The sequence below is a fragment of the Phyllosticta capitalensis genome (assembly GCF_038381095.1).
Source record: "Phyllosticta capitalensis strain CBS 128856 chromosome Unknown BKA78scaffold_13, whole genome shotgun sequence".
Taxonomy (NCBI): Eukaryota; Fungi; Ascomycota; class Dothideomycetes; order Botryosphaeriales; family Phyllostictaceae; genus Phyllosticta; species Phyllosticta capitalensis.
In genome coordinates this window covers 627,972-654,628 of record NW_027117451.1, presented here as the reverse complement: position 1 = coordinate 654,628, position 26,657 = coordinate 627,972, and the positions used below count along the sequence as shown (strand labels likewise).

Sequence of the window (26,657 nt, the reverse complement as noted above, 5' to 3'; positions counted from 1 at the left end):
CCCTTGCGCTGAGTGCGCTTCTCATCAAGAGACACGGACGCCAGCCTACCCCCATCTCTTCCCACCCCCCACCCCTCGAAAGAAAGAAGCAAAAAAGGAGAGAAAGAAAAACGACGCCGTCGACCTTACGGGGGCACGTGCCGGCGCCAGACAGCCAAGGAGGCATCAACAAACACCTCGCATCCATTTTTGTTCTTTCCCTTTGCCCCTGCCTGCATGCATGCTTGCTTGCCCTTTGCCTTGAATCCTTCCCCCCATGTAACGATGCTAATTACTGTTGTGATGATGAAGGACGAGAAAAGGGAGGACAACATGTATCTGTGCGGTGATGGTGGTGGTTGGTATGGCCGTTGAAACAAACAGAAAGGAAAAAGACGTAGCGAGAAGAGGCGCTCGCTCGCTCGCTTACATTGTTGGCAAGCAGAGCAGAGGCGCTGGGTAATAGTGAGGTTGGTTGTCATGGTATGAGTGGTAAAGAATTGGGTCGTATATTTCGTGGCGTAAAGTCGTAAGTGGCGGGTCTCAAACTGATAAAGGGAAAGAATGGGAAAAACGGAAAAACAACGTCACATGCTAAGAGGGTATAGAGCAGCCGTACCAGTGCCGTCCGGCAGACGAGTGATTGTGCTTGCAAGTAAAAGGAGGAACGTAGAGAAATGAGCCAAGAGCTTGTAAGGAGATTGTGGACCGTGTGGGACAGAGAGGAAAGATTGAGAAAGGAGAGTATCGAGTGGCGGAAGAGTGGGGAGTGTGGAGACTGATCAAAAGGGGCAACCTCGACAGCGACGGGGAAATGAGTTGGTCGGCTACAACCACTATCGGTGAGGATTATTGTCGACAAGGCATGGTGATCGTGAGGCGTAGCAGAGCTACCCCAGCCACCCTACCAACCAACCCATCCGGCGCTTAGCATGGCAGATCACGGCTGAGCTCAGATGGCGTTGCCGTTGACCTCGACCTCGTACCCTTCGCCCTTGGCCTTGAGCGCCTTTGCCAGCATGAGTTCCCTCATCCAATCAATCCGCTCGTCACGCGTCTTGACCGCAAAGTGGTGCGTCTTGCCGCCGGCAACTGCCCGGCGCATGGCGCTACCACGCTGCTGCTCGCCGCCCTCGCCACTGCTGCTGGGGCCCGTCGGCACGAGTTGGAATGTGAAGGCGTTGTTGCCGGGGGCCGAGGAGCCGTCGCCGCCGTTCTTGGACGAGGCGAGCTTGAGGCCCTTGAGCTTGGCTGCCAACTTGTTGGAGGCGAGGCTCGAGCAGCCCACGGCATACTCGTCGACGTCGATCGTGTCGAGAGCTCGGGTTGACGGCAGCTCGTTGGCGTGCATGGCCAACCGCGTGCCTGTGAGGCGGAAGTGGTGCTCTTGCCACTCGTGCCGGAGCAGCTTGGTGCGGCGCTTCTTCATCCACCCGGCGTGGTTGACGCCCGGCAAATTGCTGTTGGTGTTGTTGCCTTGAGCCTGCGCCGCCTGAGCCAACAGGTTGGTCTTGAACTCCTTGATTGAGTCGGCTGACGAGTCGAGCGACGGCTTGTGATTGCTGGTCGCAAGTGTCCGTCCCGACGCATTGTCGTGAAGTGTGACCGAGTCCTCGGACTGGGGGCTCAGGACTTCGCCCTCATTCACCACTGGCAGCGTGTACGAAGGCCTCCGCCAGTCGACCGGCCGCGAGGCGGAGCGCTGGATTGGGTCACGGTACTGCATGCTCGGCGGCACCGATTGGCTCACATCGCGTGGGATTGGTCCCATTTGAACAGCGGTCACAGGAACATCCATCTCCGACGCTGGTGTGCCGAACCTGTAGATACCAGGCGAGGCGTTGGTGGCGGAGCGGCATGGAGACATGGTGCTAATGTACTCGGCCGGGTGGATCTGCTGCGATTGCGCGTACGGCTGAGCGGATGCGGAGCGCGGTATGTTTAACCTGGGGAGGTTTTTCAAGTTGGCATGCGCTCCAGCCGAGTGCTCAGGAAAGTGCATAGGAGGAAACATCTCGTAAGGGGGTGTGGTGGGTTGCTCCTCGTGGAGTTGCTGCATCTGTGGCGCCTCGACGTGTTGAAAGTTGAGAAACTGCTTGACATTTTCCTGAGGGTCGCGTGACTGTACACCGCGCAGCGCCTCTTCTTGCAGGGGATATGAAATGTCGGGCAGTTGACCTGGGCCAAGGAGATCGGAGGATGCCACGACTGATGGAAGAGCATCAGACTGCGGGCGGTATACGTTGTCGACGACCTTGCTTGCAGTCCCAGAATTGCCAGGGTCGCCAGCAATGAATATTTGACCCCCCTTTTCAGGAGATATGGGAAAGCCGTGCTCTTCTTGAATACGTTGAAACAACCTCTGCTGCTTTCGCCACTTGTGGCATCGTTCTCCCTTGGCACACTTGTGCGGCTTTGGGAGGAGTTGCTCGATGGCGACAATTGAAACAGACTCGGCAGGGGTAATGACATCGTCGCTGGCTTGTCGGTGTTTCCGGCCTCTGCGCTTCTTGTGGCCTCCAGGGCTGATTGGGGTCATGCCGCCGTCGTTGTCGTCGCAGTCGTTGCGGTAGGCGCGCGATCTTGACCTCTCGAGCGGCCCTGACTTTTCTCTCGTGCTCCGGGATCTCGTGAGGTTGGTGCAGGGGCGATCAGCATCTTGAAAGGGCGTAGGTACTGGGCTGATGCGACCTTCATTGCCCCTGAGCGCGTCAATGTGGTTCCACAGCTGATGTCTCTTGCCAAAGGATGAGATTTCGAGCTCCTTCAGGTCTTCAAATTGCATATCGAGCAGAACCGCGCCTGTAATGTCGTGCTTTTCAAACTTTTCGACAACAGACTCCTCGAATCCTAGACTGTACATCCACGACGCAACCTGTTGTGCGCTCCAAAACCGCACATCATCGGGGTCTTCGTGTTCTTGCTCTTCCGCAGCCCAAGCGTCGCAGGACGAGAAGGATGGTTGCTGAGCCGGAACAGTGCGAAAGGCAGTCTCGGAGCGGAATGCGGGCTCTGCTCGAAAGGCAGTCTCTGCCCTGGGCACCGAGTTTCTCGGCAGTAAAGGCGACATTTGAAGCGCATATTCGTAGTTGAATTCTGCCGACGAGAGCGAGGAGCGGAAGAGATGCGGTCCGCGGGGACCCTCGACCATTTTGCATTCTTGTTGGGAAACATCAAAGAAGGTCTGTCTATGCGAGTGCGGTGTGGGCACTTCATCATAAGTCGAAATTGTGGTTTGGCTCTTTCTGCTTTCGCTCTGGCAACAAGTCAGTGTTGAGTGCCTACCAATGCAGCGTGATTCTTACCGATTCGTAGCCATATTTTTGCTCCTCTTCCTCAAACTCGCTCGAGTCATCTTCGAACTCGGTGTCGAAAATCTCGGTGGCCTCGGAGACGGGTCTTGGTTTTTCTGACCGCATGGTGAAGAAAGGCTGCAGTTTGCCACGTTGGAACATTTCAACGCCAGACTCCAAGGGCGTTGTGGGTGTTTGTACCTCCTGCACGTTGCTCACGTCAGGGGGAGGCGCGGGTGCAGAGAAAAATCCCCGTGACTTACCATGGCCAGTCAACATGAAGGATGCGGCGCCACGGCGCAGGTTGGCAATCCAACGCTCAGGACAGGAATATTCAATGAGGCACAGTCGTCAGCGCCGATCTACATGGGGTGACGAAAAGCAGAAGGGGAGGGGAGACGGAGCAAAGGCCATCGTCCCGGGCGAGCAGCGCGACCAGCGTCTTTTTAGCATACGAAACGGAACGAGAGGGGAGGTGGCAGACGGGAACGCGGTGTGCAATGGCAGCCAGCACCAGCATGAATTGGTAACAGAGTCCTCACGGTAGCATTTCTCATAGTATCCAATCCGCAGGGCGACCTGGCCATGGACGCGTGCGTTTGGCCCGTCTCGTCGGCGCTTACATAGGGCAGCCATTCGCACATCCCGGACGGCGTGCCTCATTCGTTGCTGAGGTCCTGCAAGCCGCCATAAGTGCGCGAGATAAGCTCGCTTCGGCACCACAGACTCGACCAACGTGCAGCCCAACAAGCCACGGCTTTGCCGTTTTGTGCCATTTGCGCCCCTCGTGTCACGGTGCCGACGGGACTGAGGTACAGATAGCGTACAGCCATGTACATGCAGTGTGCACTCTCTCGTCGTATCACCCGACCACATTGAGAAGTCTCGTCAGGTCGAGCTGCGAGGGCCACACTCAGGCACCGACATTTGGGATTCCAGGAGGCAGGCAATTGAAGACAACGTGGGCCGCGCGCACCAGTCGGTGTGGGCTGGCTGGGTCTTGTACCTGCTGAAGTGGACAATTGGAATGCAGCGACAATGGAATGCGGTCAACAATGGACGGCACTAGGTACTCGGCAGATCCGTCCAAGCTCCCGTCAAGGTGTGCTCTGGCTGCGGATCCCGATGGTCGATCGACAGACGACAAGCTGCTGTCAATGCTCACCTGGTCGCCATGAGTGATGATGGCCTTGAAGCGAGCAGCAATCAGGTCCACTTGCTCCCAAGAACCGGGGCAAAAGCAAGACTGAGGCACAGGGGCAGGCGAGAATCGCGTTGCGGGTTGAGTGACGAGCCAGCTGCCCGCATCCGTACCTGTAGCAAAAGCGGAGATGGCGTACAATAGTGCGGCAAGGTCCAATGCCCCAAATGCATGCACCCGTGCGCAACCGAGTCCCCGACGCGGAGGCCAAAAGCAATCCAGATGGGCTTCGGCAAGCCACACAGCTCTCGTCGTCGTCGAATCTCGCGTCCTCGTGTCACTGCAGCAATTCCCGCAGTGACGACTTGGCCTCCTTTTTCTCTCTCCACGAGCGACGTCTTGCAGCAAGACCAAGTCGTCGGGTCCATGCCGAGCAGACCGCTCCTTTGCTGCGGCGTACACGTCTTCCTCGTTTGGCCGGGCGGCCTCGAGCAGGCCACCTCGTCCTCACATGACTGAGGGCGCGATGCGGAGGGCGTGAGTGTGGGCGACCCGGTGCGACGACATGAGCATTGTTCGGAGGGGGGAGGAGCAAGCTGTTGTGCGTCCTGGCACATGGTCGACGTGGAGGTGAATCCAGTCAGTCAGTCTCTCGTGTCGTGCGCATGCTTGGCTCGAACATGGCAGGTCGAGGTTCCAGTCATGCCACGGCAGCAGACAGGCAGGCAGGATGGGGGGTTGGGGGGGATTGATGGGTTGGCGAAAAAGCAATGGTTCGGGGTAGCTGCAGCGGAGATTGACTTGTCTCTCTGGACCCACGTTGAATCACTGACGCAGGCAGGCCGGGACGCATATGCTCCGAAACCGAGGTGGTGATTTTCAACGGTCTCTGAGAGAATGGATCGGCATCTTGACAGAGAGAGAGAAGTGTGGAGGTTGACGGCACGGAACGAAAGAATTGGATTGATCTGGAGTCGAGCAGCGAACCAATGGGTCGCGAGAGATGGGCGGCTGAATCAGGTGGGGACGTGTTTGGTGCTCGACGTGGACGACGAGAGGTCAGCCGGGCACTCATGGGAATTTGCAGGCGAACCAATCAGACGGCCAGGATGGAGTGGGAGCGTTGGAGTCGGCGACAGGGAAGAGATGGACCAAATTAGGTCACTTGTCTGTGCTAATTAAGGGCACTTATCGTCGCCCGTTGCTCTTGCGCCATTGGCGTCGAGCAGGGACCAGACAGCGAACCCTTTCTCGCTCGACTGGACGTCAACGCCTGACTGCTTGTGCTGTGCCGTCGACAAGACACACACATCAATACCGTTCCCAACTCTCTGGTCAAGGCCCACCGACTACTCCAGCCTCCAGCCTCTCCTCCAGCATCCAGCTCGCCTCAGCTTTCCGGATCCACCGCCACGGCCGAACTCGTTGCAAGGTCACACTTGTGCCATACTGCGACTGGCCATCACACTCTGCCTCACGTCGCACTGAAGAAAAACACGCCCTCCTGCTTGGACTGTGACGTCTCCTCCGCCAGTCATGCCGTCGTGCAGCCCACGTCGTGACTCCCATCAGCATGGGTGCGTCCGCCATCGGCCAACCGCCTACCATGACCCTCACAGCATCCACCCCAAAGAGGCAGCTTCACTGAGCCACTATGCCGCTTTGCGCTCCTCTTCCGCCCCCTGTAGCTCCCGACCAGGGCTGCATCTCCCCGGGGTCCAAGATCGCCTGTCGATAACATCCGTCGGGGGCCACATATTGGCTAGCCAAAGCGTGTCCTTGTGCAATGCATGCATGCATTCATCCCGGCACCTGTGATGAGCAACCATCCACTCCCCCCCACGGCCAATTGCCGCAAGCCCTCGCCCTCCACCATCACCAACCCAGCTCCACCCCTAAGAATAGATATGTCGCTATTAGCAGTCTTTTGACCATATAAGCTACTCTCCCACTCACTCTTCGGCTCCGTAGACAGCCAGACTGCAATTAATTTGCCCACTTTCTCTGCTCCTTATCCCTCCCCCCAAAGTCCGCTGGTCAGACTTTGGTTTTTACCATCATTAATTTAATAGAACCCCCATACTGTCCCTTACGGATCCCTCCCGCTGTGCATTAGCGCATTTGCGCATCGTCGCGTTGTTTATCGCTTGATATAAACACCTCAGTACTTTCTGCCCCCCATGTCTTCCGCCTCCGCTGTTCGGTCGTCCTCGAAACCCGCCGCAAACATGGCTGGACCAGCTACCAAATCCACCTCGTCGTCCTCGGCCCAAGCCGGGGCCAAGAAATCCTCAAACAGATCTCACAAGAGGTCGCGGACAGGTGAGCACTCCACTCTCACATGACTCGAGCAATCACTGACTCTACCCAGGATGCTTCACTTGCCGTCTGCGGAGAAAAAAGTGTGACGAGGTCAAGCCTGGCTGCAAAGCTTGCAAGAATCTTGGTCTTCAGTGCCAGTACAAGAGGCCCATGTGGTGGAGCAACCAAGAAGAGCGCCTCGCCCAAAAGGAAAAGATCAAGAACATCATCAAGCGCACCAAGCTCACCGAAAAGACGTATCACGCCGTGCCCATCAACACTCAAAGCCCTCCCAGCTTGTGCAATTCCGTCCCCACCTCTGATGGCTTCTCCGATTCCATGTCCAAGACGCGAGCCGCCTCTGTCGACTCTCAACTCTCCGACTTCAACAACATGTCGCCGCCTCAAATGTACAACATGGGCATGGCACTGCCTCCCTACGAGCCTTCCTGTCCGCCTTACCCAGGATTCGCCCCTTACGAAATCGACATCAAGACCGAGTGCCAAACCTTCATCAACGACGTCCCCACAAGGCGCGACTCGACCATTTCGAGCTTCAGCGCTTTCCAACCACCTTCTGTTGGCAGTTCGTTGGCACCCGAGAACTGGGTCCAACAGGACTACTTTGAGCAGCAACAAGACTTCTTCGATGAGCCTTTGGACATGAACTTTCTCGAGTTTACGCATGGTCCAGTGATGCCCTCGTACCAAGCCGTCATCCAAGTCGACGAAGCTGATCAGCCTCTGCTGAACCACTTCATCGACAAAGTAGTGCCGCGAATTTTCCCTATTCTCGAGGTGACTCAGTACGGTTCTGCACGCGCAGAGTTGATTTTCCCCAATCTCGAGTCAAACAAGCCCTTTTTGCACTGCTGCCTCAGCATTGCTGCACAGCACATGAAGGCAACACAGGTTGCCAAGGACGCCGACGAAGAGCAGAATATCAACCAGTCCATCATCCACCACCGCCTCTTGACCATTACAGAGCTGTGTGAGTCTCTCGCAAGGGACGCCGACTACGCTCAAACTCTCGAGGCGCAACTGGCAGTGATTCTATTTCAGTGTTCCGTGGGCATTCCTGACGACGGCTTGCAAGACATTCCCTGGTACGACCACTTTGAGGGTGCAACCAAGTTGATTGAGCGCCTGGACCTCGCCAACTCGCTGGTAGCGATGAACGGCAACCCCACTGCACAGGTCCCTTTCAACGTGAGCCTTGTTGCATGGATCGACATTCTCGGTGCGACGATGCTCGGCAGATCACCAATGCTGGCAGATGCCTACCGCCAAAAGATGTTGGCCGGTGCCTCTACCGGTCTTGCCGAGCTCATGGGCTGTGAGGACCAAATCATGTACTTGATTTCGGAGATTGCCTGTCTCGAGTCCATCAAGACGGGCATGGACGACAGCACCTTGTGCTCGCACATTACTCTGGTCGGAAAGCAAATCACGCTGACTGAACAAGCCGCCGGGCCCGTCGGCAACTGCTACTCGTCGTCTGGAGCCATCAAACCGGCGCAGCTGCGAAACAACATCACGGCCGTCTTCCGCATCGCTACGCGCATCCTCCTCTGCAGTATGGTGCCCGGTTTCAACAGACGACAGCCCACGGCTATGAAGTTGGTCGACGAGCTGACGACGGTCATGAGCTTCATTCCCACTGGCGCTGACGGCCTCGACAAGTCCCTCGTCTGGCCCCTTCTCATTGCGGGTTCGCATTCGCTCGAGGGGTCAGGCTTCCGGACCATGTTCGCCGAACGCGCCGAGCTCATGGGTGAGGAAGCAAAGTTCGGCTCGTTTGGCCAGATTAAGGAGCTCCTCAAGGACGTTTGGGCCATCAACGACGCCAATCTCGCGACGGGCGACGAGGAGAACGTCCACTGGCGGGACGTGATGCGGCAAAAGGGCTGGGACTTTTTGTTGATCTAAAAGTCTTTTTGTCTCTTGCGCATCCTGGTCTCTCTTGTCGCTCCTCCGCGGAAAGGCAGGCGTCAAAGCTTCAACGATGAGACGGCCGAAACCCCCTGACATACCTGGATGACGGCAACACTTCTCTGATTTCCTTTTCACGTGCACATAATCGGACATGCTATATACCCACGTTTTGTAATTTCTCATCTCCCCACCATTCGCTTTTTCTGTCGGACTTTTTCTGCTTCTTCTTTCCCGGCGTTCTAGATGGCAGCAGCCAGCATAGGGACCACGGTGTTTTTGGACGAGACATTTTGGACAGAAGCGAAAAGCGCGTCGATCATGCTCCGAGCTTCCTTCTCGAATGATTTCTTATGACGTTGACGGCACGGATGGGACTTTGGGTGCCGATTGGCGGCCCCCTTTGCGGTCGGACATGGTGGCAGGGCAAAGGTGGAGCGGGGGAAATGGGGCAATCTCGCTCGCATAGTGTACAGTAGAGGCCTGCGTGTTGGAATAGACGACTACGCGGCCCAGATAGCCCAACGGCATGGCGCTCCGCAACTGGAGCTCAGCAATCAAGACGTACAAATCAGCTCTCTGCTTTCTCGGTCGGCACCAGTCGTCAGTCGTGTGCGGGCGGCGTGCCAAGCGTCAGACTGGTTCCAAATTTAGATCGACACCCAAGACGTCGAGCGGACCGCCGGGGGACAAGCTCACATAGGAGACCATGGCATCTGTGATTCGTCCTGCTTACTGCCTGTACGCCTGTCGACCTCGAGGCACTTGCGTCGCCTGACGACGAGTTCCGTTCGAGCTGCCACCGCTATATAGGCCCAAGTTTAAGCTCCCGCATACCGCTCGCCTGCATTTGCGCGCGTGCTGCATTTGCATTCTCCCGGAACATTCCAACCATGTCGTCGACAACCACGCCGGCCTTCAACCCTGTCGACACTGCCACGGTCCACGATGGCAAACACAAGGACGAAGTCGAGTCGCCGAGCCTGTCCAATTCAAACGCCATCGCCCGCTTCGAATTCGAGGCCGGCCATGGCCAAGAAGGCACCAAGATCCTGATGGTCGAGTGGGAGGACGACGACACAACCCGCGACGTCCGCGGAGACTGGCACATTTCGTGGGAAGGCAAATCGACCGTTCTCCCCGCCGACGACCAAACCTCGAGCGAGGTCAACCGCCTTTATTTTCTCCTGCCCCCAGGCGTAGCCGTACCGCCCGCTGTGCGCTTGACCCACCGCCCCGCAGATGCTTCGAAACCCGTCGTCACCTGGCAGACCAACTCGCTTCCTGCCATCTTTCCGCCTGAACTGGGGGCATCGGCACGGCAGGCTGGAAAGAAGGGCGTATTGCACACCATTTGGGCCAAGCGCCGGTTGCAGGCCCTGCAAAAAGAGATTGACACCGAGTCACAGAACAATGTTGAGGGAATCGGCTTTGCCATGGCCATGCAAGAGAAGGAATGGATCGAGCAAAATTTTGGCGTAGCTTCGCGACCTAGCGTCAGCGAAATCAAGACGGACAACCTCGCCGCTCTGAGTCCGAGCAGTCCGCGGTCCCCCGGTGGCGGCCGGCTGATGGAAAAACTCAAGGGACTCAAGATAGGTACGAGCGAGCAGGACCTGGCTGCGGCTGCGGCGGCAGCATCGACATCGACAAATCCACTCTCTCCCGAGAGCTCAGACGTAGCCGTGTCGTCGTTTTCGGCATTCAAAGGGGACATGGAGGCGCCGGCGGCGCTGGGCGCAACAGAGAGTGGGCGGCCGACGACGCAGGCACAATCACAGGCACCCCGGCGGATAGCTGCAGCAGTACCACCGCCGGCCGCAATTGCACAGCAGCAGTCATCTGGAATGGGCTCGCTGGACGCATTTGCGGGCGGCTTCGCGCCCATGGCCACTTCGAGTAGGACGGGCCCATCGGACGAGGAAAAGGAGGATGACTTGTTTGCCATGCCCATAAGTCCGCGCAGTCCGGAAATGACCAAGAGTCCTTTTTCCTTTGCCGCCAGCGACACGCTCAAGTACTCTCAAAAACCAGAAACAGCGTCTTGACCTGAGCCGTGGAGCAGCCCGATTGGGCCTTGGAATGTACATACAGGAGGCGTTTGGGAGAGGGCGCTACATATACCATGCCATTCGTTGCAAGATAGTAATGTCCTGCTGGGCTCATCAATGGAAATTAGCAATAATGACGAGTTATTTTCACCTGTGCGTGCTTGCATCCCTTCCTTACCCCTCTCCCCCTCTCCTCCCCCTCAGTGAGCGCTAGCGGAGCGTTTCCCGGCATTTGGCCGAACTGGCCGTCTCCTTGGCACCCGGCGGCTCAAGGTCCGCCAACATTGAACCTTGACGTCCTCATTGTCAACTTCACCCGTCTGTGCCATCGACATCTCTCTGGACTCTCTCCACCTGACCTGTCTGCTTGCTTCAATCCAGCGACAGATCATCCCACCTTGTAGCGCTGCACACGCTTTGCGCTTCCTCCTTTTGCCCCGGCTCCGCTTCCGACAAAATGGCGGACCTTACGTTCCTTGGAAATGACGAGGACTATGCTGAGCTCAAGAAGCTGAACCAGGAAGTGGTGGGTGCTGTCCTCTGCCAACTTGCGAGACAAACGCTCACTCACCTTGCGAAACCAGGCCGAGACTCCCGACGAATTCGAAGCTTGGGAAAAGCTCATTCGCGGCGCCGAGAGCCTCGAGGGCGGACTCAACCGCAATTCGAGCCCACAATCCATTGCAGCGACCCGCGCAGCCTACGACAGATTCCTGGCAAAGTTCCCGCTCGTCTTTGGCTACTGGAAAAAATATGCAGACCTGGAGTTCTCCATTGCGGGCACAGAGGCAGCCGAGATGGTGTACGAACGTGGTGTGGCGAGCATTGCCAGCTCCGTCGACCTGTGGGCCAACTACTGCGCCTTCAAGGTCGAGACCAACCACGACTCGGACGTGATTCGAGAGTAAGTATCAGTGGAGCAGCTTTCCTTCCCCTGTAACCATTCTCAACTTCAGCACGAAAACACCGCCGCAACTTTTGCGCCGCCAACAGGTCCGTCCTGCCGGCTGGGAGTAGCTTGGAGCTTGGTGAGACCTCAGAGCCATCCGAGACCGTACCGCAATCTCTCACGCGATGCCTTCAGACGCTTTCCTTGTCTTGGCTGTACTACTATGGAATGCCGCGCTGGGCAGCTGAACCCCCTTCTTCCATCCTCCACCACCGATGTCGCACTGAAATTTTGGGATCCACTCATTCAATGCCACAGACGACCTTGAGAATTCACCTAGAATCTGTTTGCGCCCTACCCACCCCTCCTCTACCCGTGCTCTTGTGCGCAAAACGCGCTAACCCGCTGTCCTAGGTTGTTCGAGAGAGGCGCCGCCTGTGTGGGCCTCGACTTTCTCGCCCATCCCTTTTGGGACAAGTACCTGGAGTTTGAAGAGCGTCTCGAGTCGGTAGAGCGCATCTTTGCCATTCTGCAGCGCATCATCACGATTCCCATGCACCAGTATGCCCGCTACTTTGAGCGCTTCCGCCACCTCGCGCAGACTCGACCTTTGACGGAGCTGGTCTCCGCGGACCTTTTGGCCCAGTTCCGCGCCGACCTCCAGCTGGACCCGCTCGCCGCCTCAAAGACCGAGCACGAGCTTGATCGTGACTTGCGCGCGCGCATCGACCAGCACCATCAAGAAGTCTTTTACAAGACCCAGACCGAGACCACAAAGAGATGGACCTACGAGCAAGAGATCAAGCGCCCATACTTCCACGTGACCGACCTAGACGAGCCTCAGCTGGCAAACTGGAGAAAGTACCTGGACTTTGAAGAGGCCGAGGGTAGCTTCGAGCGCGCCTCGTTCCTGTACGAGAGGTGCTTGGTGACCGCCGCCTACTATGATGAATTCTGGCTTCGCTATGCGCGGTGGATGCTGGCTCAGCCCGGCAAGGAGGAAGAGGTGCGCAATATTTACCAGCGCGCAAGCTGCTTCTACGCCCCCATTGCACGCCCAACTGTCCGCCTCCAGTACGCATTGTTTGAAGAAATGACTGGCCGCGTCGACATTGCGCATGCCATTCACGAGGCCATTTTGTTCAACTTGCCGGGCAACGTCGAGACGGTCACATCGTGGGCAAACCTCGCAAAACGCCACGAGGGAATCGACGCAGCCATCAAGGTGTACCAGGACCAGATCGAGTCACCAGAGAGCGACAACGACGCCAAGGGTACCTTTTGCGCCGAGGTGGCCAAGCTGGTGTGGAAGGTCAAGAAGTCTGTGGACGACGCCCGCAAGATTTTCCAGGACAACATCCAAAGCTATCTTGATGTCCGCCAATTCTGGTCCAGTTACTTGGCATTCGAGATTCAGCAGCCTACCACGGAGGAGACGGAGCCGGAGCAGCTTGAGCGCATCAAGCAGGTCCACAATCTCGTTCGCCAAAAGAGCACGCTGTCGCAGGAGGCTGTCCGTGACCTGGTGCACGACTACATGCTCCATCTCCTGGAACGTGGCGGTAAGGAGGCCGCGAAGGAGGTCTTGACGCTGGATCGCGAAATCAACGGGTAAGTCTGATAATGTTTGTTCGGGATATGAAGCTAACTTGAGCAGTCCGGTGTCAATTCATCCTGCATCTGCCCACCCCCACCCCTCGGACGGGCTCAACGGGAGCGGCATTTCTGGCATCGAAGTGTCCGGCGTTTTTGGCAAGTTTGGTTACAACACCGCTGCGTACGCTGTAAGTGCTCCGTCGACCGATGACGAAGACTGAGACTAACAACGTGCAGGCCCTGCGGTAGTCGACGACATGGTCGCATCAATTTCCCACTTTCGTCAAGAGATCTCAGTTACACTGGTCTCAATCATGATCAAAACCAGCGCGAGACTGCTTCAGCCTCTCCGCGCCTTCGAAACCTAAATTCCTCCACACTCTGCCCAGCTCCTTCCCATATTCCCCTTCACAGTCTGTGTGTGTCCACCGTCGACTCACTGGTATCGGCTAGTTCCGCAGGCTACTCTGACATGGAGCTTGTCGATGCAACCCCCCAAAAAAAAACTTTGAAATTCCCCAACATCTCCCCTGTTCTCTCCGAGGGCTTGTGAGGCTCTTTCCAACCCCCCCTTTCCAACTCCCTTAGCGCACTACGCCAGCAGGCAGGCGGCTCCCTCTGGCTTGCCACCAAAAGACGCTGCCCTTCTCGTCGGTCTCAGTGCACTACTCACTCGACTTCGGTTCGGTTCGGTTTGTCGTCTGATTTCTTCTCCTTTTCCTTATTCCCCCCCAATCCAATCCCCAACTCCTTCTGTGTTCTACGGAGCGAACTCGTGTGGGAGAAGAGCGTGGGAAAACAAAACAACCGGCGAAAAGAAAAAAAAGGATCAAAAAAGAAAAGAGGCAAGACTTTTTTCTCTCTCTGAGGTGGAGTGCTGGAGGGACGGACTTGTAAATGCATGATGGAACTCTGGACGACTGGTCTGATATGGCGATGGGAAGGGAAGGGAATGAGAAAAGGAAAGGTAGGTGGTTGGCTGTCTTTTAACGGCGCGGCGTGGCCGAGTAGGTAGTGACGTACGTAGATGATTTCAAGCGAGCAAGATGTCCAAAAGAAGACGATGATACGCTGAGACCAGAAGTGAATGTGGGACTTTGGGTTTTTTTAAGGAGCAAATCCGAATATGTAGCTGCTGGCTGACGGTGGTTGTATGGTTCGTATATCCAACTTTTTCTCGAAGCTGTCTGACTACTTGTATAATGTCCTTAGGAGTCACATTATTCTCTCTCAATCGTGCTTCTCTGCTGTTCAAGACAGAGTGGCCGATGAAACATATTTTACACGTGTCATCATGTGGCAGTCAACACAACAAGCTCTCTCTCTCTCTCTCTCTCTACTCGCTCCTCTTCCTCCATGGACGCCTTGAGCTTGTGACCTGGACCGGCAAGTTGGCAATCAAGTGGCTAGCTATTCTGTAGTTGGGTAAGTCGAGCGCATAGAGCTCACTCGCACACACACGACAACAACAACTGCCCAAAATAAAACAAAAGAATGAATACATAGTCATGGGTTGAACGCGTCTTCTTGGGTGAATCAACGAGTTGAGTGGCTAGTAGCAGTAGCTTTTCCCGATCCCAACCTAAACCTACACCATCACCCATCGATCCGCCCCAACTCCAGTGCATAAACATAAAAAGATCAAATGACCAGCCGCCCGGTCACGTCCACCCACCCCAGCACTCATACCCATCATCATACACGTACAATTTTTCCGCGGTCCGTACACCATGCATAATGACACTGCCTCTCAGGGTCAAGTTTTTTGATAGCCGACATGTCCGTTCAAACAGTAGACTCCTCCTGCAACACATACAAGGTACAGATCTGTTTTGCTTTTTGTGACTCGCCGCCGCCGCCGCCTAACGCCGGTAGAGAGAGAGAGAAGAATGAAAACCCTGCTGATCACAAAGCATGTCCAACGCCTTCTCGTAGCACCCACCAATCTTCCCCCCACAATCTAGGAAAAGGAGGCCACCTAGCGCGGAAACTATGCTACGTCGCCGCGCCCTCAAAATACGGCCTGAAGCCCGGTTCAGAATCGAAACCCGCGTCAATGACAGCCTCGTAGCAGGCCATGAGCAGGCGCGGGAAGCGGGTGGTCCAGTAGCGGAGGTAGCCCTCGGGGAGGGGGCCGACCTTGGCCTGGACGTCGGCGGGCATGTCGTAGTAGTGGTTCTTCTTGTTGCGCAGGGCGCGCAGCAGGTCGAGCATGCGGTCGCCGTTGTACTTGCGCTGCTTGCCCAGCGTGTCGATGAACTTGCGGTCGAGCTTGCTCAAGAAATCGGGGAACTTCAGATTGAATTGTTGGTGTCCGTGGTGGTTGGAAGAGTTGGACGAGCTGGTGGACCGAGGCACCGCGCACATGACTTCGACATTGTGCGATTCGAGCGCGAGCAGCGCCGCCGAGGGCGGGTCACGCGGCTCGAACTCGAAGCGATCGGATACCTGGCAGAGGAAGGTGAGGCGCTTCTCGGCCGACCAGAAGAAGGGGTGCTGCATGACTTGAGCCGCCGTGGGGCGGTCGACTGGGTTGTTGGACAGCATGCGCGAGATGAGGTGGATGGGCTCTTCCGAGTCGTCGCCTAGGTATTCGAGCTTGCTAAAGTTGTATTTGTTCTTCTTGATGTTCAGTTCGCGGATCTGCATCCATCCTTCCTCGTCGTCGAAAGGATGCGAGCCATTGGTGAGGACGTAGAAGAATACGCAACCAAGAGAGAAAATGTCTGACGAGCGCTTGACTCCTTGCGCTACGGGATCGTTGGACGTTGAGGAATCGCGTTGGCTGGAAGTGCTCATACGGCCTTCCGATTCTTTCGGCTTGGAGATGAGCTCAGGAGCCTTCCATCCCACGGTGCCGGCATTATTAGTGGTACCGACCAAAGTGCTGACATTCTCCGGCAGCGTCTTGCAAAGGCCGAAATCCGAAATCACAAAGCGCGGCCCATTCGTCTGGTTCTTCTTGGGGTAGGCGATCAGAATGTTCTGCGGCTTGATGTCTCGGTGGATGATGCGCAGACTGTGCAGGTGATTCAAGCCAGCCGCCAGCTGGTAGAGAGCCCGAGGTACATCAGTATTGATCTCGGTGACGAGCTTGGTCTGCTGCTCGGACCAGCCGTCGTCGTTTCTACCATCTCTGTAAAGATCCCAGAGACTGGCCTGGCAGAGCTCCACGGCAATGTAGAGAAAGTTTTCATCTTTCTGCTTGCAAAAGTATCGAATGACGTTTGGATGATCGTCGCTCTGGGTCAAAAGACTGACTTCTTGGTCGGCAAGTTCGTAAAATTGGGGCAGCATTCGCTTGACAGCGACGTCGCGTCCCTACCAGCGTCAGCACCAGTAATTTCAGACTATTGTTCGTCCTACCTCAAATTTGCCTTCAAACACAAAGGTGCCGCCGCTTCCACTGCCAAGAACATTGTCGGTGATGGTGAGATTGTGGATCCTGATTTGCGTTAAATTGGGGCTCCTTTGTGTATGCAAGGGGACTTACTGTTTTGTCGACGACAAGGCCAAGCCTTCATCGTTGACCATGCCGTCCACAATTTCCTCGCCGAATTTCTTCACGTTCCCAATGACTTTGTCGCCCTCGTCACCCTCCGCCTGCTCTGCATTCTTCTTGTTTTTGTTCCTTCTTCTTCCTCCACGCTGACCGCGGTGTGCTTTTCTCTTTTTCGGTGTCTCTTGCACTTCTCCATCTACACCAATTGCAGCGGGAGCACCGTTCTCGGAAACGGCAGTGTTGGCGTCCTTTTCAGTCTCTGTCAAGCCCCCATCGTCCTCGGGAACTGCAAACTCATCCTCTGCCATCTGGAACCGAACCTTTCGTTCCTCGACAGGCATTACCGGTTCATTCTCCTCCTGGGCTTCCGCGACTTCCATCTGTGGTCCTTTTGACAATTTGGGTTGCGCAGGCGTAGTGAATGGAGTTTTAAAGTTGAGATTCTGGAATGGGGGAATGAGCTTCCTGTGATGCCCGTTTCCTGTTAGAGCTCCCAATATGAATACCAAAATGACAACAAAAACTGTCCAATGCAGAGGTAGAACTTGAGTCGAGCCAAGTGGAGCTCTCGGGTCGGGGATTGATGTTGGTTGAACAGTCTGCACACCACCAGGCGCATCGATGGGCATGATGTCTTCGGTGCCTCCAATGGTTGCAAAGTGCGACGAGCTTGCTGGTTGCTCAGAAAGAGAGTGCACGCCAACAAGCAGAGGCTTGAGCGAGGGACTCTGATTTGCCAAATTGACTCCAAAGTCGTTCCAGTTCATAGAATAGCATTGTGCCCGGGCGGCCCCGTCGGTGACGGCGGGATAGCTACTCTCAGACATGGCGTACCAACTGCCATTTTCGGTGCAATTGACAAATACGTCGTGGTGGAGATCTTGCAGAACGGCGGGTCCCGGTGGCTGGGGTAGAAGCACGAGCGAGGTGTCGCGCGAGTCAGCATGGAATGGCCTGACCACATCAAAAACGCGAACCACTGGAGAATCAAACTTTCCACGGTACACTCGTCGCTCCTTGTCCTTGGTGTGGTCCAATGCGTACACGTAGCCATCGTGTTTGCTGTAGACGTATTTGTTGTCCATTGTCGATGAATATTGGCTGTGGAGGTCGCGGTCGCGGTTGTTGGGTGCCCATTCAAAGTACTTGATGGTGCAAATCGGGGCTCCAGTGTCTCTGTTTGCAATGCCAATCTTGTACTCGGTTCTTCCCAAGACCAAAATGCCAATTGATTCGCACTCTTCTTCATCGACTCCGCGGAGTCCGCTGATCCGGCGGCAACTACCTTCATCAATGACGGAAGCTCCTCCGGAACTGAATTGCTTCAAAATATTGCCTGTGGCTGCGTCGATGGTGTAGAGCGTGTTCTTTTTCTCCGCAGTGTAAACGACTGGGGGATCGTCGCTAGCGTACGGTGACAATTCTTCGGCGAGTTGCCGAACGGTTAGACCCAATTTTTGAACGCCGACGTTGGGAGCCGGCGTGGCGACATAGAGGTTGCCATCTTGATTGGGCTCGACAATCCACTCGAATCCATCATCCAAAGCTTCTCCTCCTTCTTGCTTGCCAGACTTGTTCCTCTGGTGATATTCCATGTCGACCATGGGGCGGTCGGCGAATAGCGTCCATCGTTCTTCCCCGGTGTTTCTGTCGCGGGCGTAGACTTTGCCGTCAACGGTCGCCAAGAGGACAAAGTCCTCGACTTCCCAATCCTGCAGGGACCGCGCACGGGGTCGAGAGGAGATACCAGCGGATGGACCGGCAGCAGACCTGGCAGGAGGAGCTCTTACAGCAAACTCAGTGCCTGCTGGAGCTAGAGTCGCAATGGCGCGCTCGTTCTTGGAGATGAAGGGGGTGTTTTGTTTGTGGAGGGCGTCTCTGATTATGGTTGTTGAATCAGACAGGGCGTCGAGGTGGGCGGACGAGGACCATTGCGGATCCTCGCGCGGGGAGTTGCGGAAGGCTGCATTATGGCCTTGCTGCTGCTGCTGAGCAGAGGTCACGAAAGGGACGAAGAGGAGGAGGGCGAGCAAGGTGGAGCCCAGGGCCCCCGAGCTCGAAGCGGGAGGCCGGCGTCGCGGCATGAAGCGGTATTGATTTATTCGAAAGCGAGCGAAGACAAAGCCTGGTTGAGGCCTCTGTCGGGGCAGGCGTCAGGCATCAGAAGAGACCGAGTTGGAAAGGGAGAGCCAGCGGTAAAAGACGGACGAAGCGGTGCGAGGCTGGGCTGGGCGGGGGGAGGTGGAAGAATGCAGTCGAAGATTGTGCGAGTCGAGAGGTGAGGTGATGGGGCGGCGGTGCGGAGCGGTGGTGGGTGAGAGGGAGGGCTAGAGCTGAAGGGTGAGACGAGCCGACGGCGGGTGCTGTGTGCGTGCGGTGCGGTCACGGCGCCCAAACCACCCAGGAAGGCGAGGGACAAGCAAGCAGCCGAGTGGAGGCGGAGGGCTCCCGCTCCTCTTTAACCGCAACTTCTTTCGTCGTCATCACGTCAAGAACACCAACATCACCGACCTAGCAGTTTGCACTGACACGCCCCCGGCGTCTCGTCTGACAGCTGGGGAGAGGCTGGTGCAAGCATCCCTCGCTGCCGCCCTGCGTTCTGTTCGTCCGCCTCCTGCATCGACGTCCGAGTCTGCGTTCCCTTTGCTGGTCCTCCCTTTCCTTGTCCATGCCGTTTCAGGTCGTCAAAAAGCTCATGTCGTCGACAACGTGCACAGGCGGCGGCTCGCGAACAAAGCCGAGACGATGCTCCGCTGCCGTGTCTCGTTGGCGTCGATGGACAAAGTGCAAGCTGACGAAAGACCCCGTACAAAAAAGGCCAACGGTGCGCTAGGACGCTACCCCAGGTTCCCGGTCTCGTCATCCCGCGCAGGGGAGCCGTGGCAAAAAAGAAAACGTCCTCAGCCCCCTGGCTTCGTAGCTGTTCTCTGTATACCCAACTGCCCCCCTTTTTCTGTTGCATCCAAACAAGAGCCTCGTATGTTGGCAAACTTCATTGCGTGTACATTTTGCCGTGGCGGTCGATTTGTTCTATTTTCTGCCTACGCACTGTCCAGAGCGGCGCGTCCCAAGCAGCGGCACGCGATCTCTCGCCCACTCAGGGATGCCCCGATGCCGCCTTTGTAGCTGGTCCGACGTGTCTTGCTGTTTCGTGCTTGCAAACATTTGCCTGACCTCCTGATTATTCGTACATGCGCTGTCTCAAGCCTCTACTCATGCTTTGCGCTACCTTCACATGCGTTCCCTCTTCCTGGGTGCGGCGCGGATAATGTTGTCTACCCTCAGCAGCATCTGTAAAACGTCAGCAACCTTCTTTGACCAGAACAATTGATCGACTTACCTCTGCAGCCTCGCTCGCTGACGACACCACGGCGCGCTTGAGCTTGTAAGCCTCGACCACACCAAGTTCCCGCATGTCGGCAATGCCGCCGCCTGGCGTCATCAGGTCCAGACCGGAGCTAGTCATGCCAGAGTATACGGCTGTCCTTAATCTGGCGACAAGGTCACTCGAGTCGTAGCCAGCATTGTCGGCGAGAATGGTGGGGAGCTGGCGCAGAGCCTTGGCAAAGGAGTCGACGGCGATGGCCTTCTTGCCCGCAATGTTCTGCGACGCCGTCTCGACGGCCTTGGCCATGACCATTTCCGCACAGCCACCACCGAGCGTCGTCCTAGGCTCCTTGACAGTCTGCGAGAGAACTGCGAGGGCGTCGTGCAGAGAGCGCTCAGCCTCATCCAACAGCTGCTCGGTTGCACCGCGGAGCACAATGGTACATGCCTTGCCAGCCGCAACGCCCGAGAACCTGATGAGCGCATCCTCTCCAATAATGACCTCCTCAATCAAATCACAGTGTCCAAGCTTGACCGTCTCGGGGTGGTCAAACGTAGATGTAATCTCACCGCCAGTGACCAGCGCCAACCTCTCGACACCGTCAAAGTCGGCGTGCTCGATCGAGGAGACGCCGGCGTCGGCGAACAACTGCTCGGGCCAGTTGTAGATGAGCTGCCTGTTGACAAAGCAGTTGATGCCGTGAGACTTGATCTTGTCGACCTTGGCCTTCATCTTTTCCCTCTCTGCCTTCTCCAACTCGGCGAGCTTGCCCGTGCTGTCAACCTTGACCCTCGCGCCGAAAATCTTGATCTTGTCTGTGTCCATGGATGTGTTGGCAATGAGAATCTTTGCGTTCTCAATGCGCTTGGGCTGGTTGACACCAAACTTCTTGTCCAGGATGAAACCCTCCTCCAGGTATGAGTCCTTGAGCTTGCCACCGGCCTTCTTGATGATCTGAATGTGCGTAAGGTCGCTGGAGCCCTGGAGCCTGAGAACGGCATCGACGGCCAGCTCGGCAAAGTGGTTGCGGTCCTGGCTGAGCACCTTGGAGCTCAGGGTCGTCTTGGCGATGGCGATGAGGTCCCTGCGGAAGGCCTGCGTGTCTTTGCTGTTGTCCACGGCAGTCTTCTCCAGCGCGTCCAGCGCCGCACGGCTGGCTATTCTGTATCCTTCAATGATGGTCTGCGGGTGAATCTTCCTGTTGACCAGGTGTTCCGCCTCGCGCAGCAGCTCCGCCGCCAACACCGACACCGAGGTCGTGCCATCTCCTACTTCGTCATCTTGCACCTTGGAAATGTTGACGAGGACCTTGGCGGCGGCGTTGTCGAGAGCAATGGACTTGAGAATAGTGGCGCCGTCGTTTGTCACCATGACCTCTCCCGTAGATCTGAGGGGGGCAGCAAGTTAGCCCAAGCTCCTGAAGCTGTAAGAGACCTTGTACGCACGCTGATTGTAATATCTTGTCCATACCCTTGGGACCGAGAGTGCTCTTGACCAAGTCTCCAACCGCGATGGCACCAACGAAGGCCGAGAGACGGGCATTCTCGCCCCTGTCCTCCTGGGTGTCCTCCGCGAAGATCTGCGTCGGATTTTGAGAAGACTGGTGAGGGTCAGCAAAGGCCTCGATTGAATCTCGGGTCGCATACCATGATGGAAGAAGTTGTGAGGATGGAATGCGCGCGAAAAAGGGTTGGCTTGGCCTTGCACGCTTCTGAAGTGTCAACTGGGAGGTGGACGCGTTCTGGTTGACGTGAAAATGTCGGGCTGTCAGTCTTGGCGCGGGGGGCACCAGCGGGCTCCGCTACAAGCTCCCTACTGAACAACAACAACTGGCATAGAAGAAATTTCTTTCCGATTTAGAACTTTGAGCTCTGCTTAGATCTTCATGTGAGAGTTTACAGTTTTCGCAAAAAATCCAACGTGCTGCCAAACTGTTTTTCGACAGGGGTGGCATCATGAACATGGTAGCTACCCCCGCCGAATTTCAACCGCCGCGGTGCGTGTTTAACGGTGCCGTTGCACGCCTTCCTAACACCAACCTTGACAACACGCCTTGAGCTACCGATACAGCTGCCAGTCTTGATCACCTCGTAGGAGAAGCCGGGATCCGTCGAAATGTCGAAACGTCACGCGGAAACCCTCGACGATACCATCGCCGCCGATTCGCCAGCCTCAAAACGAGCTCGCGTCGACGAGGAAGCAGAGTCCACTCCCGAAAATGGCCTTCCTATCCGTCAGAATGGAAATCAAGAGGAGAAGCTGGACATTGTTGGCGCAGCAGAAGAAATCCACGAGGAGCTGGAAGAGGCTGGCGCCTTGGACGATGACGATGAGCCGGCGGTCACAACCACCGCACGCCAAACAGCGCCGACAGAAGGATACAACGATCTCTACTTGGATACGATAGACCGCAAGGTCCTCGACTTTGACTTTGAAAAGCTCTGCTCTGTCACCCTCTCCAATATCAACGTGTATGCCTGCCTGGTATGCGGGAAATACTTTCAAGGGCGAGGACCAAAATCACAGGCCTACTTCCATGCTCTTGACGAAGGGCACCATGTGTACATAAATCTGGAGACGAAAAAGGTCTACGTGCTCCCCGAGGGCTATGAAGTCAAAAGCAAGGCGCTAGAGGACATCAAATTTGTGGTGGACCCCAGATTATCAAAAGAAGAGGTCATGAAGCTGGACAAGGAGCAAAAGACGGCATGGGATCTCGTGGGCCGCAAGTACATCCCAGGTTTTGTCGGATTGAACAACATCAAAGCCAACGACTACTTCAACGCGGCCATCCACGCCCTCGCACATGTCACTCCTCTGCGGAACTTTTTCATGCTTGAAGACCTCTCCTCGCGCCCGCAACTTGCAACACGCTTCAGCACGCTGGTCCGCAAGATATGGAATCCCCGGGCCTTCAAGGCGCACGTCTCACCTCACGAGCTTCTCCAAGAAGTCGCCCTGCGTTCCACAAAGCGCTTTACCTTGACCGAGCAATCGGACCCAGTCGATTTCCTGCAATGGTTTCTCAACAATCTCCACCTGTCGCTTGGCGGCAGCAAGTCCAAGCCCAAATCCAGCATTGTCCAGCAGGTCTTTCAGGGCAGCCTGAAAATCGAATCTCAACTCATCACGGCCCGAGCCGACGCTTCGGACCGACTACGATTCGAAGACTCGGACATTCAATCAGAAAAGACGCATTTCATGATTCTCACCCTCGACCTGCCGCCACGGCCAGTCTTCCAGGATGAGCTCGAAAAGAACATCATTCCCCAAGTGCCACTGACGCGTATTCTGTCCAAATACGACGGCGTGTCGGCACAAGAGCATCTTAACTACCGCAAGCGGTATCGATTGCTTCACCCCCTCCCACCATACCTCCTTTTCCACATCAAGCGGTTCTCCAAGAACAAGTTTGTGTCGGAGCGCAACCCGACAATTGTGACGTTCCCGACGCGCTCACTCGACATGAGCCCCTACGTCGAGCCCAACCCGGCAGTGCACCCGCCTGGCGAGCCCGTCTGGTATGACCTGGTGGCCAACATTACTCACGAGGCGGTACGCACGCGCGATGACAGTGTGGAGGGTGAGAGCGAGCGCAAGGTGTGGCGCGTGCAGCTGCGCGACAAGAGCCGCGAGGAGTGGTACGAGGTGCAGGACTTGTTTGTCGAGAAGGCGCGCGCCGAGACGCTCTTCACCAAGGAGAGCTACGTCCAGGTGTGGGAGAAGAGGAGGGAGCCACGGAAGGGAAAGGCGAAGGCTAGGGCATAGTCTAGCTGAGTAGAGATGGAATGAAGAGGGTCTTGACTAGGCTGAAGGCCAAGATTTGCAGTTCAATTTGTCAAGACCTGAGAGGTTGTTCCAGATCGATCATCAGAAACATTGACCTTTCTTTCCAACCTTCTCCACATGCCCACGTGTGAGCCTGGAGCACGCAATAGCTATTGGCGGCCTCGACTTCCCACATCCTACTACGAACACATTTGACCATCCGATCATCATGCAACTTCGTCCATTCCACATTCCCTGATACTCCTCCTTCCCATATCCAGGCGCCAAAGGCAGTGCGGCAGTCCCACGGTCAACATCACACGCAGCGCCAACGAGCTCACGAGAGAATAATGACAACTTTAACATCACAACTTCCGTGCCGACAAGAGCGCCCTCCATCACCCCACCTCTCTTCCTACAACCTCCATCCTCTCACCCCTTCCCATCCGTCCATCAATCCTTCCCTATCTCCGCTCCCTCCTCCTCCCCCTCCCCTCTCTCCCCAATCACCATAGCCCCACTGATCGCCACCGCCAGCATGACCACCACGCCCACGCTAATCAGCGCCAGCCCGACCCACCACCACGTCGTCCTCGCCAGCCGCCTACGCGGTCGTCGGGGGAGAGTAAAGGCAAATGAGGAGTAGGTATGGTGGTTCCTGGGTGCGGATAGGGGAATGGGGGAGGTGGTGCCGGGCGCGGCAGCGGAGGGCATCTGGTGGATTGGTGGGGGCGCTGGGGGGTTGGGTTCTGAGGGGTGGCGGCAAGGGAGGGGGTGAAAAGAGTGGTTGGCATTGCCACCGTGTATTTCTGACGCGGGTGCTGGTGCTCGTTCGAGAAGCTCTTGTCTCGGTTGTCGGGACCACTGCCAGCGTGTAGCTTTGGCGGGAGAGAGTTGGCTGATGATGTGAGGCATGCTGTTGCAGCTTGCATTTCGTTTCCTTCTACACTTGATGGGAGTGCTGAGTGAGAGTGAATTGAGAAGGCGATGACGGTGGCAGGAGAACTTGGCTTTGTTTGTGATCTCTCCTTCTCGTCTTTACGTCCTGAGAGCGTATGTAGTGGAGGACAGGCCCAGGAGTCAGGCTCGACTCGACGGGGTTTGTGTGATATTGTCTCTTTGGTGCGAGGAAGGATTTGGCGGATAGGTGGACGCGATGGTGACGGCGGCGGCTTGATCCTCGATAAACGTCTTCTTGTCCGGACGTCGTTTTCTAGACGTTTCTTCGAGAGTTTCTTGTCCTTTTTGATTATCGGACCTGGCAAAATGCCTTGTTGTGTCCGCGTGTCTTTCTGTCTGCCGGTCTAGTTGTGCTCCTATACTGTTTGTTGCTTTTGTTGGAGTAAGCTTGATTCGTATAAGAAGGTCATTTGTTGTACGCAGCTAAGTGACTGATCGAATGACGGAGGACTCGCCATCCAGGCGAAGTAGCTCAAGGGTGAAAGACAGGAAATGGAGGAGCAACGCGTCAAACTTTGCCCCGCCAGACGTTAAGACAAGGTATGATTACCCAAATAGGATAAAAGAAACGCTGCTACGTTCGAAGATGCTTCTACAACGGCTTTCGATCTTCTATCCGGCCATTTATCGCGCTAGACGCGCAGAGAGCTGGTGAGGCGGACCTGCGGGAGATGGGAGGGGCACGACTTTGAATCATCACATCTGCTTGTTTTGCTCTTGTGTTTCCTCGAAGCAGTCATGCGGTGCATCCACTCACTTGATGCCCATGTGTCGTTGCTTTATTTGCATCATTGAGAGAAGAGTAGATCAGGAACAAAGTAGGTCAATACGTTCAGCGAATAGGAAGAAAGGGGGTACGACAGTGCCATCACTCAAACAGCGCCGAGCCTAGCACGTCATTGAAAGACTTCGAGAAACATGGCCAATTGCTGCCTATTGATTGCTTCGTGTGACACAACAAGTGTCCAACTGGAGAAACCCATTTCCCTAAAGGCGGTCCTATCCCTAAAGGGAACAGACCCCTAAAGGTAGGCATCCCCTAAGGGTAAAAAGCTACCTTCTTTTGGTGGAACAAAACGGCTGGCTGCGGACGGCTGAAGACAGGGATAGTTGTTGCATGCGGCGGAGGTGGAGGCGTCGAGTATACAAACATATAGGCGACGGTCCAGTCTAGATGACAGTCTGCTGACAGTGGTGAGAGTTTACGGCGGGGGCGTTGTGCTATTAGGCTTTTTATATTGGTCGCGGGGCATGGGTCTTTGTCGACTGCAACAACGGGCTGCCCGTCGGCGCGTTCTCCCTAGCCCGGTAACTGGGGCAATTCATTGGAGGATGATGCTGTCTTCTTGTTTCCAATACTTGGCTCTTACGGTATGGCCGTGTCCTCAATTCGAGGTAGTGGTATCCAAGAACCGGATACCAACGGCGGAGCCGCAGCAGTTGACCCTGTCCTTTTCTCCTGCAATCGTTCAATCGAATGTGTGTCATGTCTGGTGCTGATTGACCCTTATTCCCTTTGTCAATTCTCGAGTAGCGCGAGCTGAGCAGGCTTGTTAACCTTTTGGGCATGTCTCGGATGCCCACCAGGGGCGTTGGGCATCTGTTTCTTATACTGCAGGTACGATGTCAGTTCATGACCACTCACCGTCGAACCATACCAGCGACCATGCACAATGTGGTTCAAGATTTCTGCGTGTAAGTCAGGAGCTACGGAGCTCGTGTACAGTGTGCCTAGTGGCATCTTAACTCGGGTCCATGGGGCGGCGCTAACTTGGCCCTCAAACGTCTGATCACCACGAATCTTGGCCGGTGCGGCGCCAGATCGCCGTGGAGTGGCTGTCGATGCCTGTGCTAAACGCATGTGGCAAGGCCTTCCTTCCTCCGCACTGCGCGCCTCATTCAGGTTCGTCTCGTTTT

The 26,657-nt window shown here is 55.9% G+C and overlaps 9 protein-coding genes across 9 annotated transcripts; 4 read left to right on the top strand and 5 right to left on the bottom strand.

Moving 5' to 3' along the window:
- Window positions 1-931: 931 nt before the first annotated feature.
- On the bottom strand, window positions 932-3,551 carry BKA78DRAFT_300387 (uncharacterized protein; the record flags this gene model as incomplete). Its single annotated transcript, XM_066887190.1, has 2 exons — window positions 932-3,235; window positions 3,285-3,551. 2 exons carry the CDS (start codon window positions 3,549-3,551, stop codon window positions 932-934), a joined length of 2,571 nt encoding a protein of 856 aa, XP_066738605.1.
- Window positions 3,552-4,050: 499 nt separating this feature from the next.
- BKA78DRAFT_60843 (uncharacterized protein) lies at window positions 4,051-5,170 on the bottom strand. The gene is made up of 2 exons (XM_066893454.1): window positions 4,587-5,170; window positions 4,051-4,437 (listed from the first exon to the last, which is right to left on the bottom strand). The coding sequence occupies exons 1-2, from the start codon at window positions 5,028-5,030 to the stop codon at window positions 4,186-4,188; spliced, it is 696 nt and encodes a 231-aa protein (XP_066738604.1). The 5' UTR covers window positions 5,031-5,170; the 3' UTR covers window positions 4,051-4,185.
- A 1,471-nt stretch (window positions 5,171-6,641) lies between these two features.
- BKA78DRAFT_259374 (fungal-specific transcription factor domain-containing protein) lies at window positions 6,642-8,643 on the top strand (the record flags this gene model as incomplete). The annotated part of the gene is made up of 2 exons (XM_066885366.1): window positions 6,642-6,735; window positions 6,785-8,643. The coding sequence occupies 2 exons, from the start codon at window positions 6,642-6,644 to the stop codon at window positions 8,641-8,643; spliced, it is 1,953 nt and encodes a 650-aa protein (XP_066738603.1).
- Window positions 8,644-9,539: 896 nt separating this feature from the next.
- On the top strand, window positions 9,540-10,694 carry BKA78DRAFT_259149 (uncharacterized protein; the record flags this gene model as incomplete). The annotated part of the gene is made up of 2 exons (XM_066885343.1): window positions 9,540-10,331; window positions 10,485-10,694. The coding sequence occupies 2 exons, from the start codon at window positions 9,540-9,542 to the stop codon at window positions 10,692-10,694; spliced, it is 1,002 nt and encodes a 333-aa protein (XP_066738602.1).
- A 460-nt stretch (window positions 10,695-11,154) lies between these two features.
- Window positions 11,155-13,431, top strand: BKA78DRAFT_357534 (putative mRNA splicing protein; the record flags this gene model as incomplete). Its single annotated transcript, XM_066892235.1, has 5 exons — window positions 11,155-11,223; window positions 11,282-11,601; window positions 12,001-13,197; window positions 13,244-13,370; window positions 13,420-13,431. 5 exons carry the CDS (start codon window positions 11,155-11,157, stop codon window positions 13,429-13,431), a joined length of 1,725 nt encoding a protein of 574 aa, XP_066738601.1.
- Window positions 13,432-15,177: 1,746 nt separating this feature from the next.
- BKA78DRAFT_259337 (uncharacterized protein) lies at window positions 15,178-18,768 on the bottom strand (the record flags this gene model as incomplete). The annotated part of the gene is made up of 4 exons (XM_066885362.1): window positions 15,178-15,474; window positions 15,541-16,503; window positions 16,549-16,651; window positions 16,691-18,768. The coding sequence occupies 4 exons, from the start codon at window positions 18,766-18,768 to the stop codon at window positions 15,178-15,180; spliced, it is 3,441 nt and encodes a 1,146-aa protein (XP_066738600.1).
- A 209-nt stretch (window positions 18,769-18,977) lies between these two features.
- Window positions 18,978-19,815, bottom strand: BKA78DRAFT_60724 (uncharacterized protein). Its single transcript, XM_066893453.1, has one exon. The coding sequence runs from the start codon at window positions 19,644-19,646 to the stop codon at window positions 19,188-19,190; it is 459 nt and encodes a 152-aa protein (XP_066738599.1). The 5' UTR covers window positions 19,647-19,815; the 3' UTR covers window positions 18,978-19,187.
- Window positions 19,816-19,915: 100 nt separating this feature from the next.
- Window positions 19,916-21,661, bottom strand: BKA78DRAFT_300382 (chaperonin Cpn60/TCP-1 family; the record flags this gene model as incomplete). Its single annotated transcript, XM_066887189.1, has 4 exons — window positions 19,916-19,975; window positions 20,025-21,399; window positions 21,458-21,612; window positions 21,659-21,661. The coding sequence occupies 4 exons, from the start codon at window positions 21,659-21,661 to the stop codon at window positions 19,916-19,918; spliced, it is 1,593 nt and encodes a 530-aa protein (XP_066738598.1).
- Window positions 21,662-22,127: 466 nt separating this feature from the next.
- BKA78DRAFT_357531 (U4/U6.U5 tri-snRNP-associated protein 2) lies at window positions 22,128-23,780 on the top strand (the record flags this gene model as incomplete). Its single annotated transcript, XM_066892234.1, has 1 exon — window positions 22,128-23,780. One exon carries the CDS (start codon window positions 22,128-22,130, stop codon window positions 23,778-23,780), a length of 1,653 nt encoding a protein of 550 aa, XP_066738597.1.
- Window positions 23,781-26,657: the final 2,877 nt, after the last annotated feature.

Bases quoted from the DNA above. Each gene is read 5' to 3' on its own strand.
- BKA78DRAFT_60843 (XM_066893454.1), bottom strand. From the start codon at position 5,030: ATGTGCCAGGACGCACAACAGCTTGCTCCTCCCCCCTCCGAACAATGC. The intron at 4,438-4,586 runs GTACGGATGCGG...CATGGCGACCAG, and splicing joins CATCTCCGCTTTTGCTACAG to GTGAGCATTGACAGCAGCTT.
- BKA78DRAFT_60724 (XM_066893453.1), bottom strand. From the start codon at position 19,646: ATGCAACAGAAAAAGGGGGGCAGTTGGGTATACAGAGAACAGCTACGA.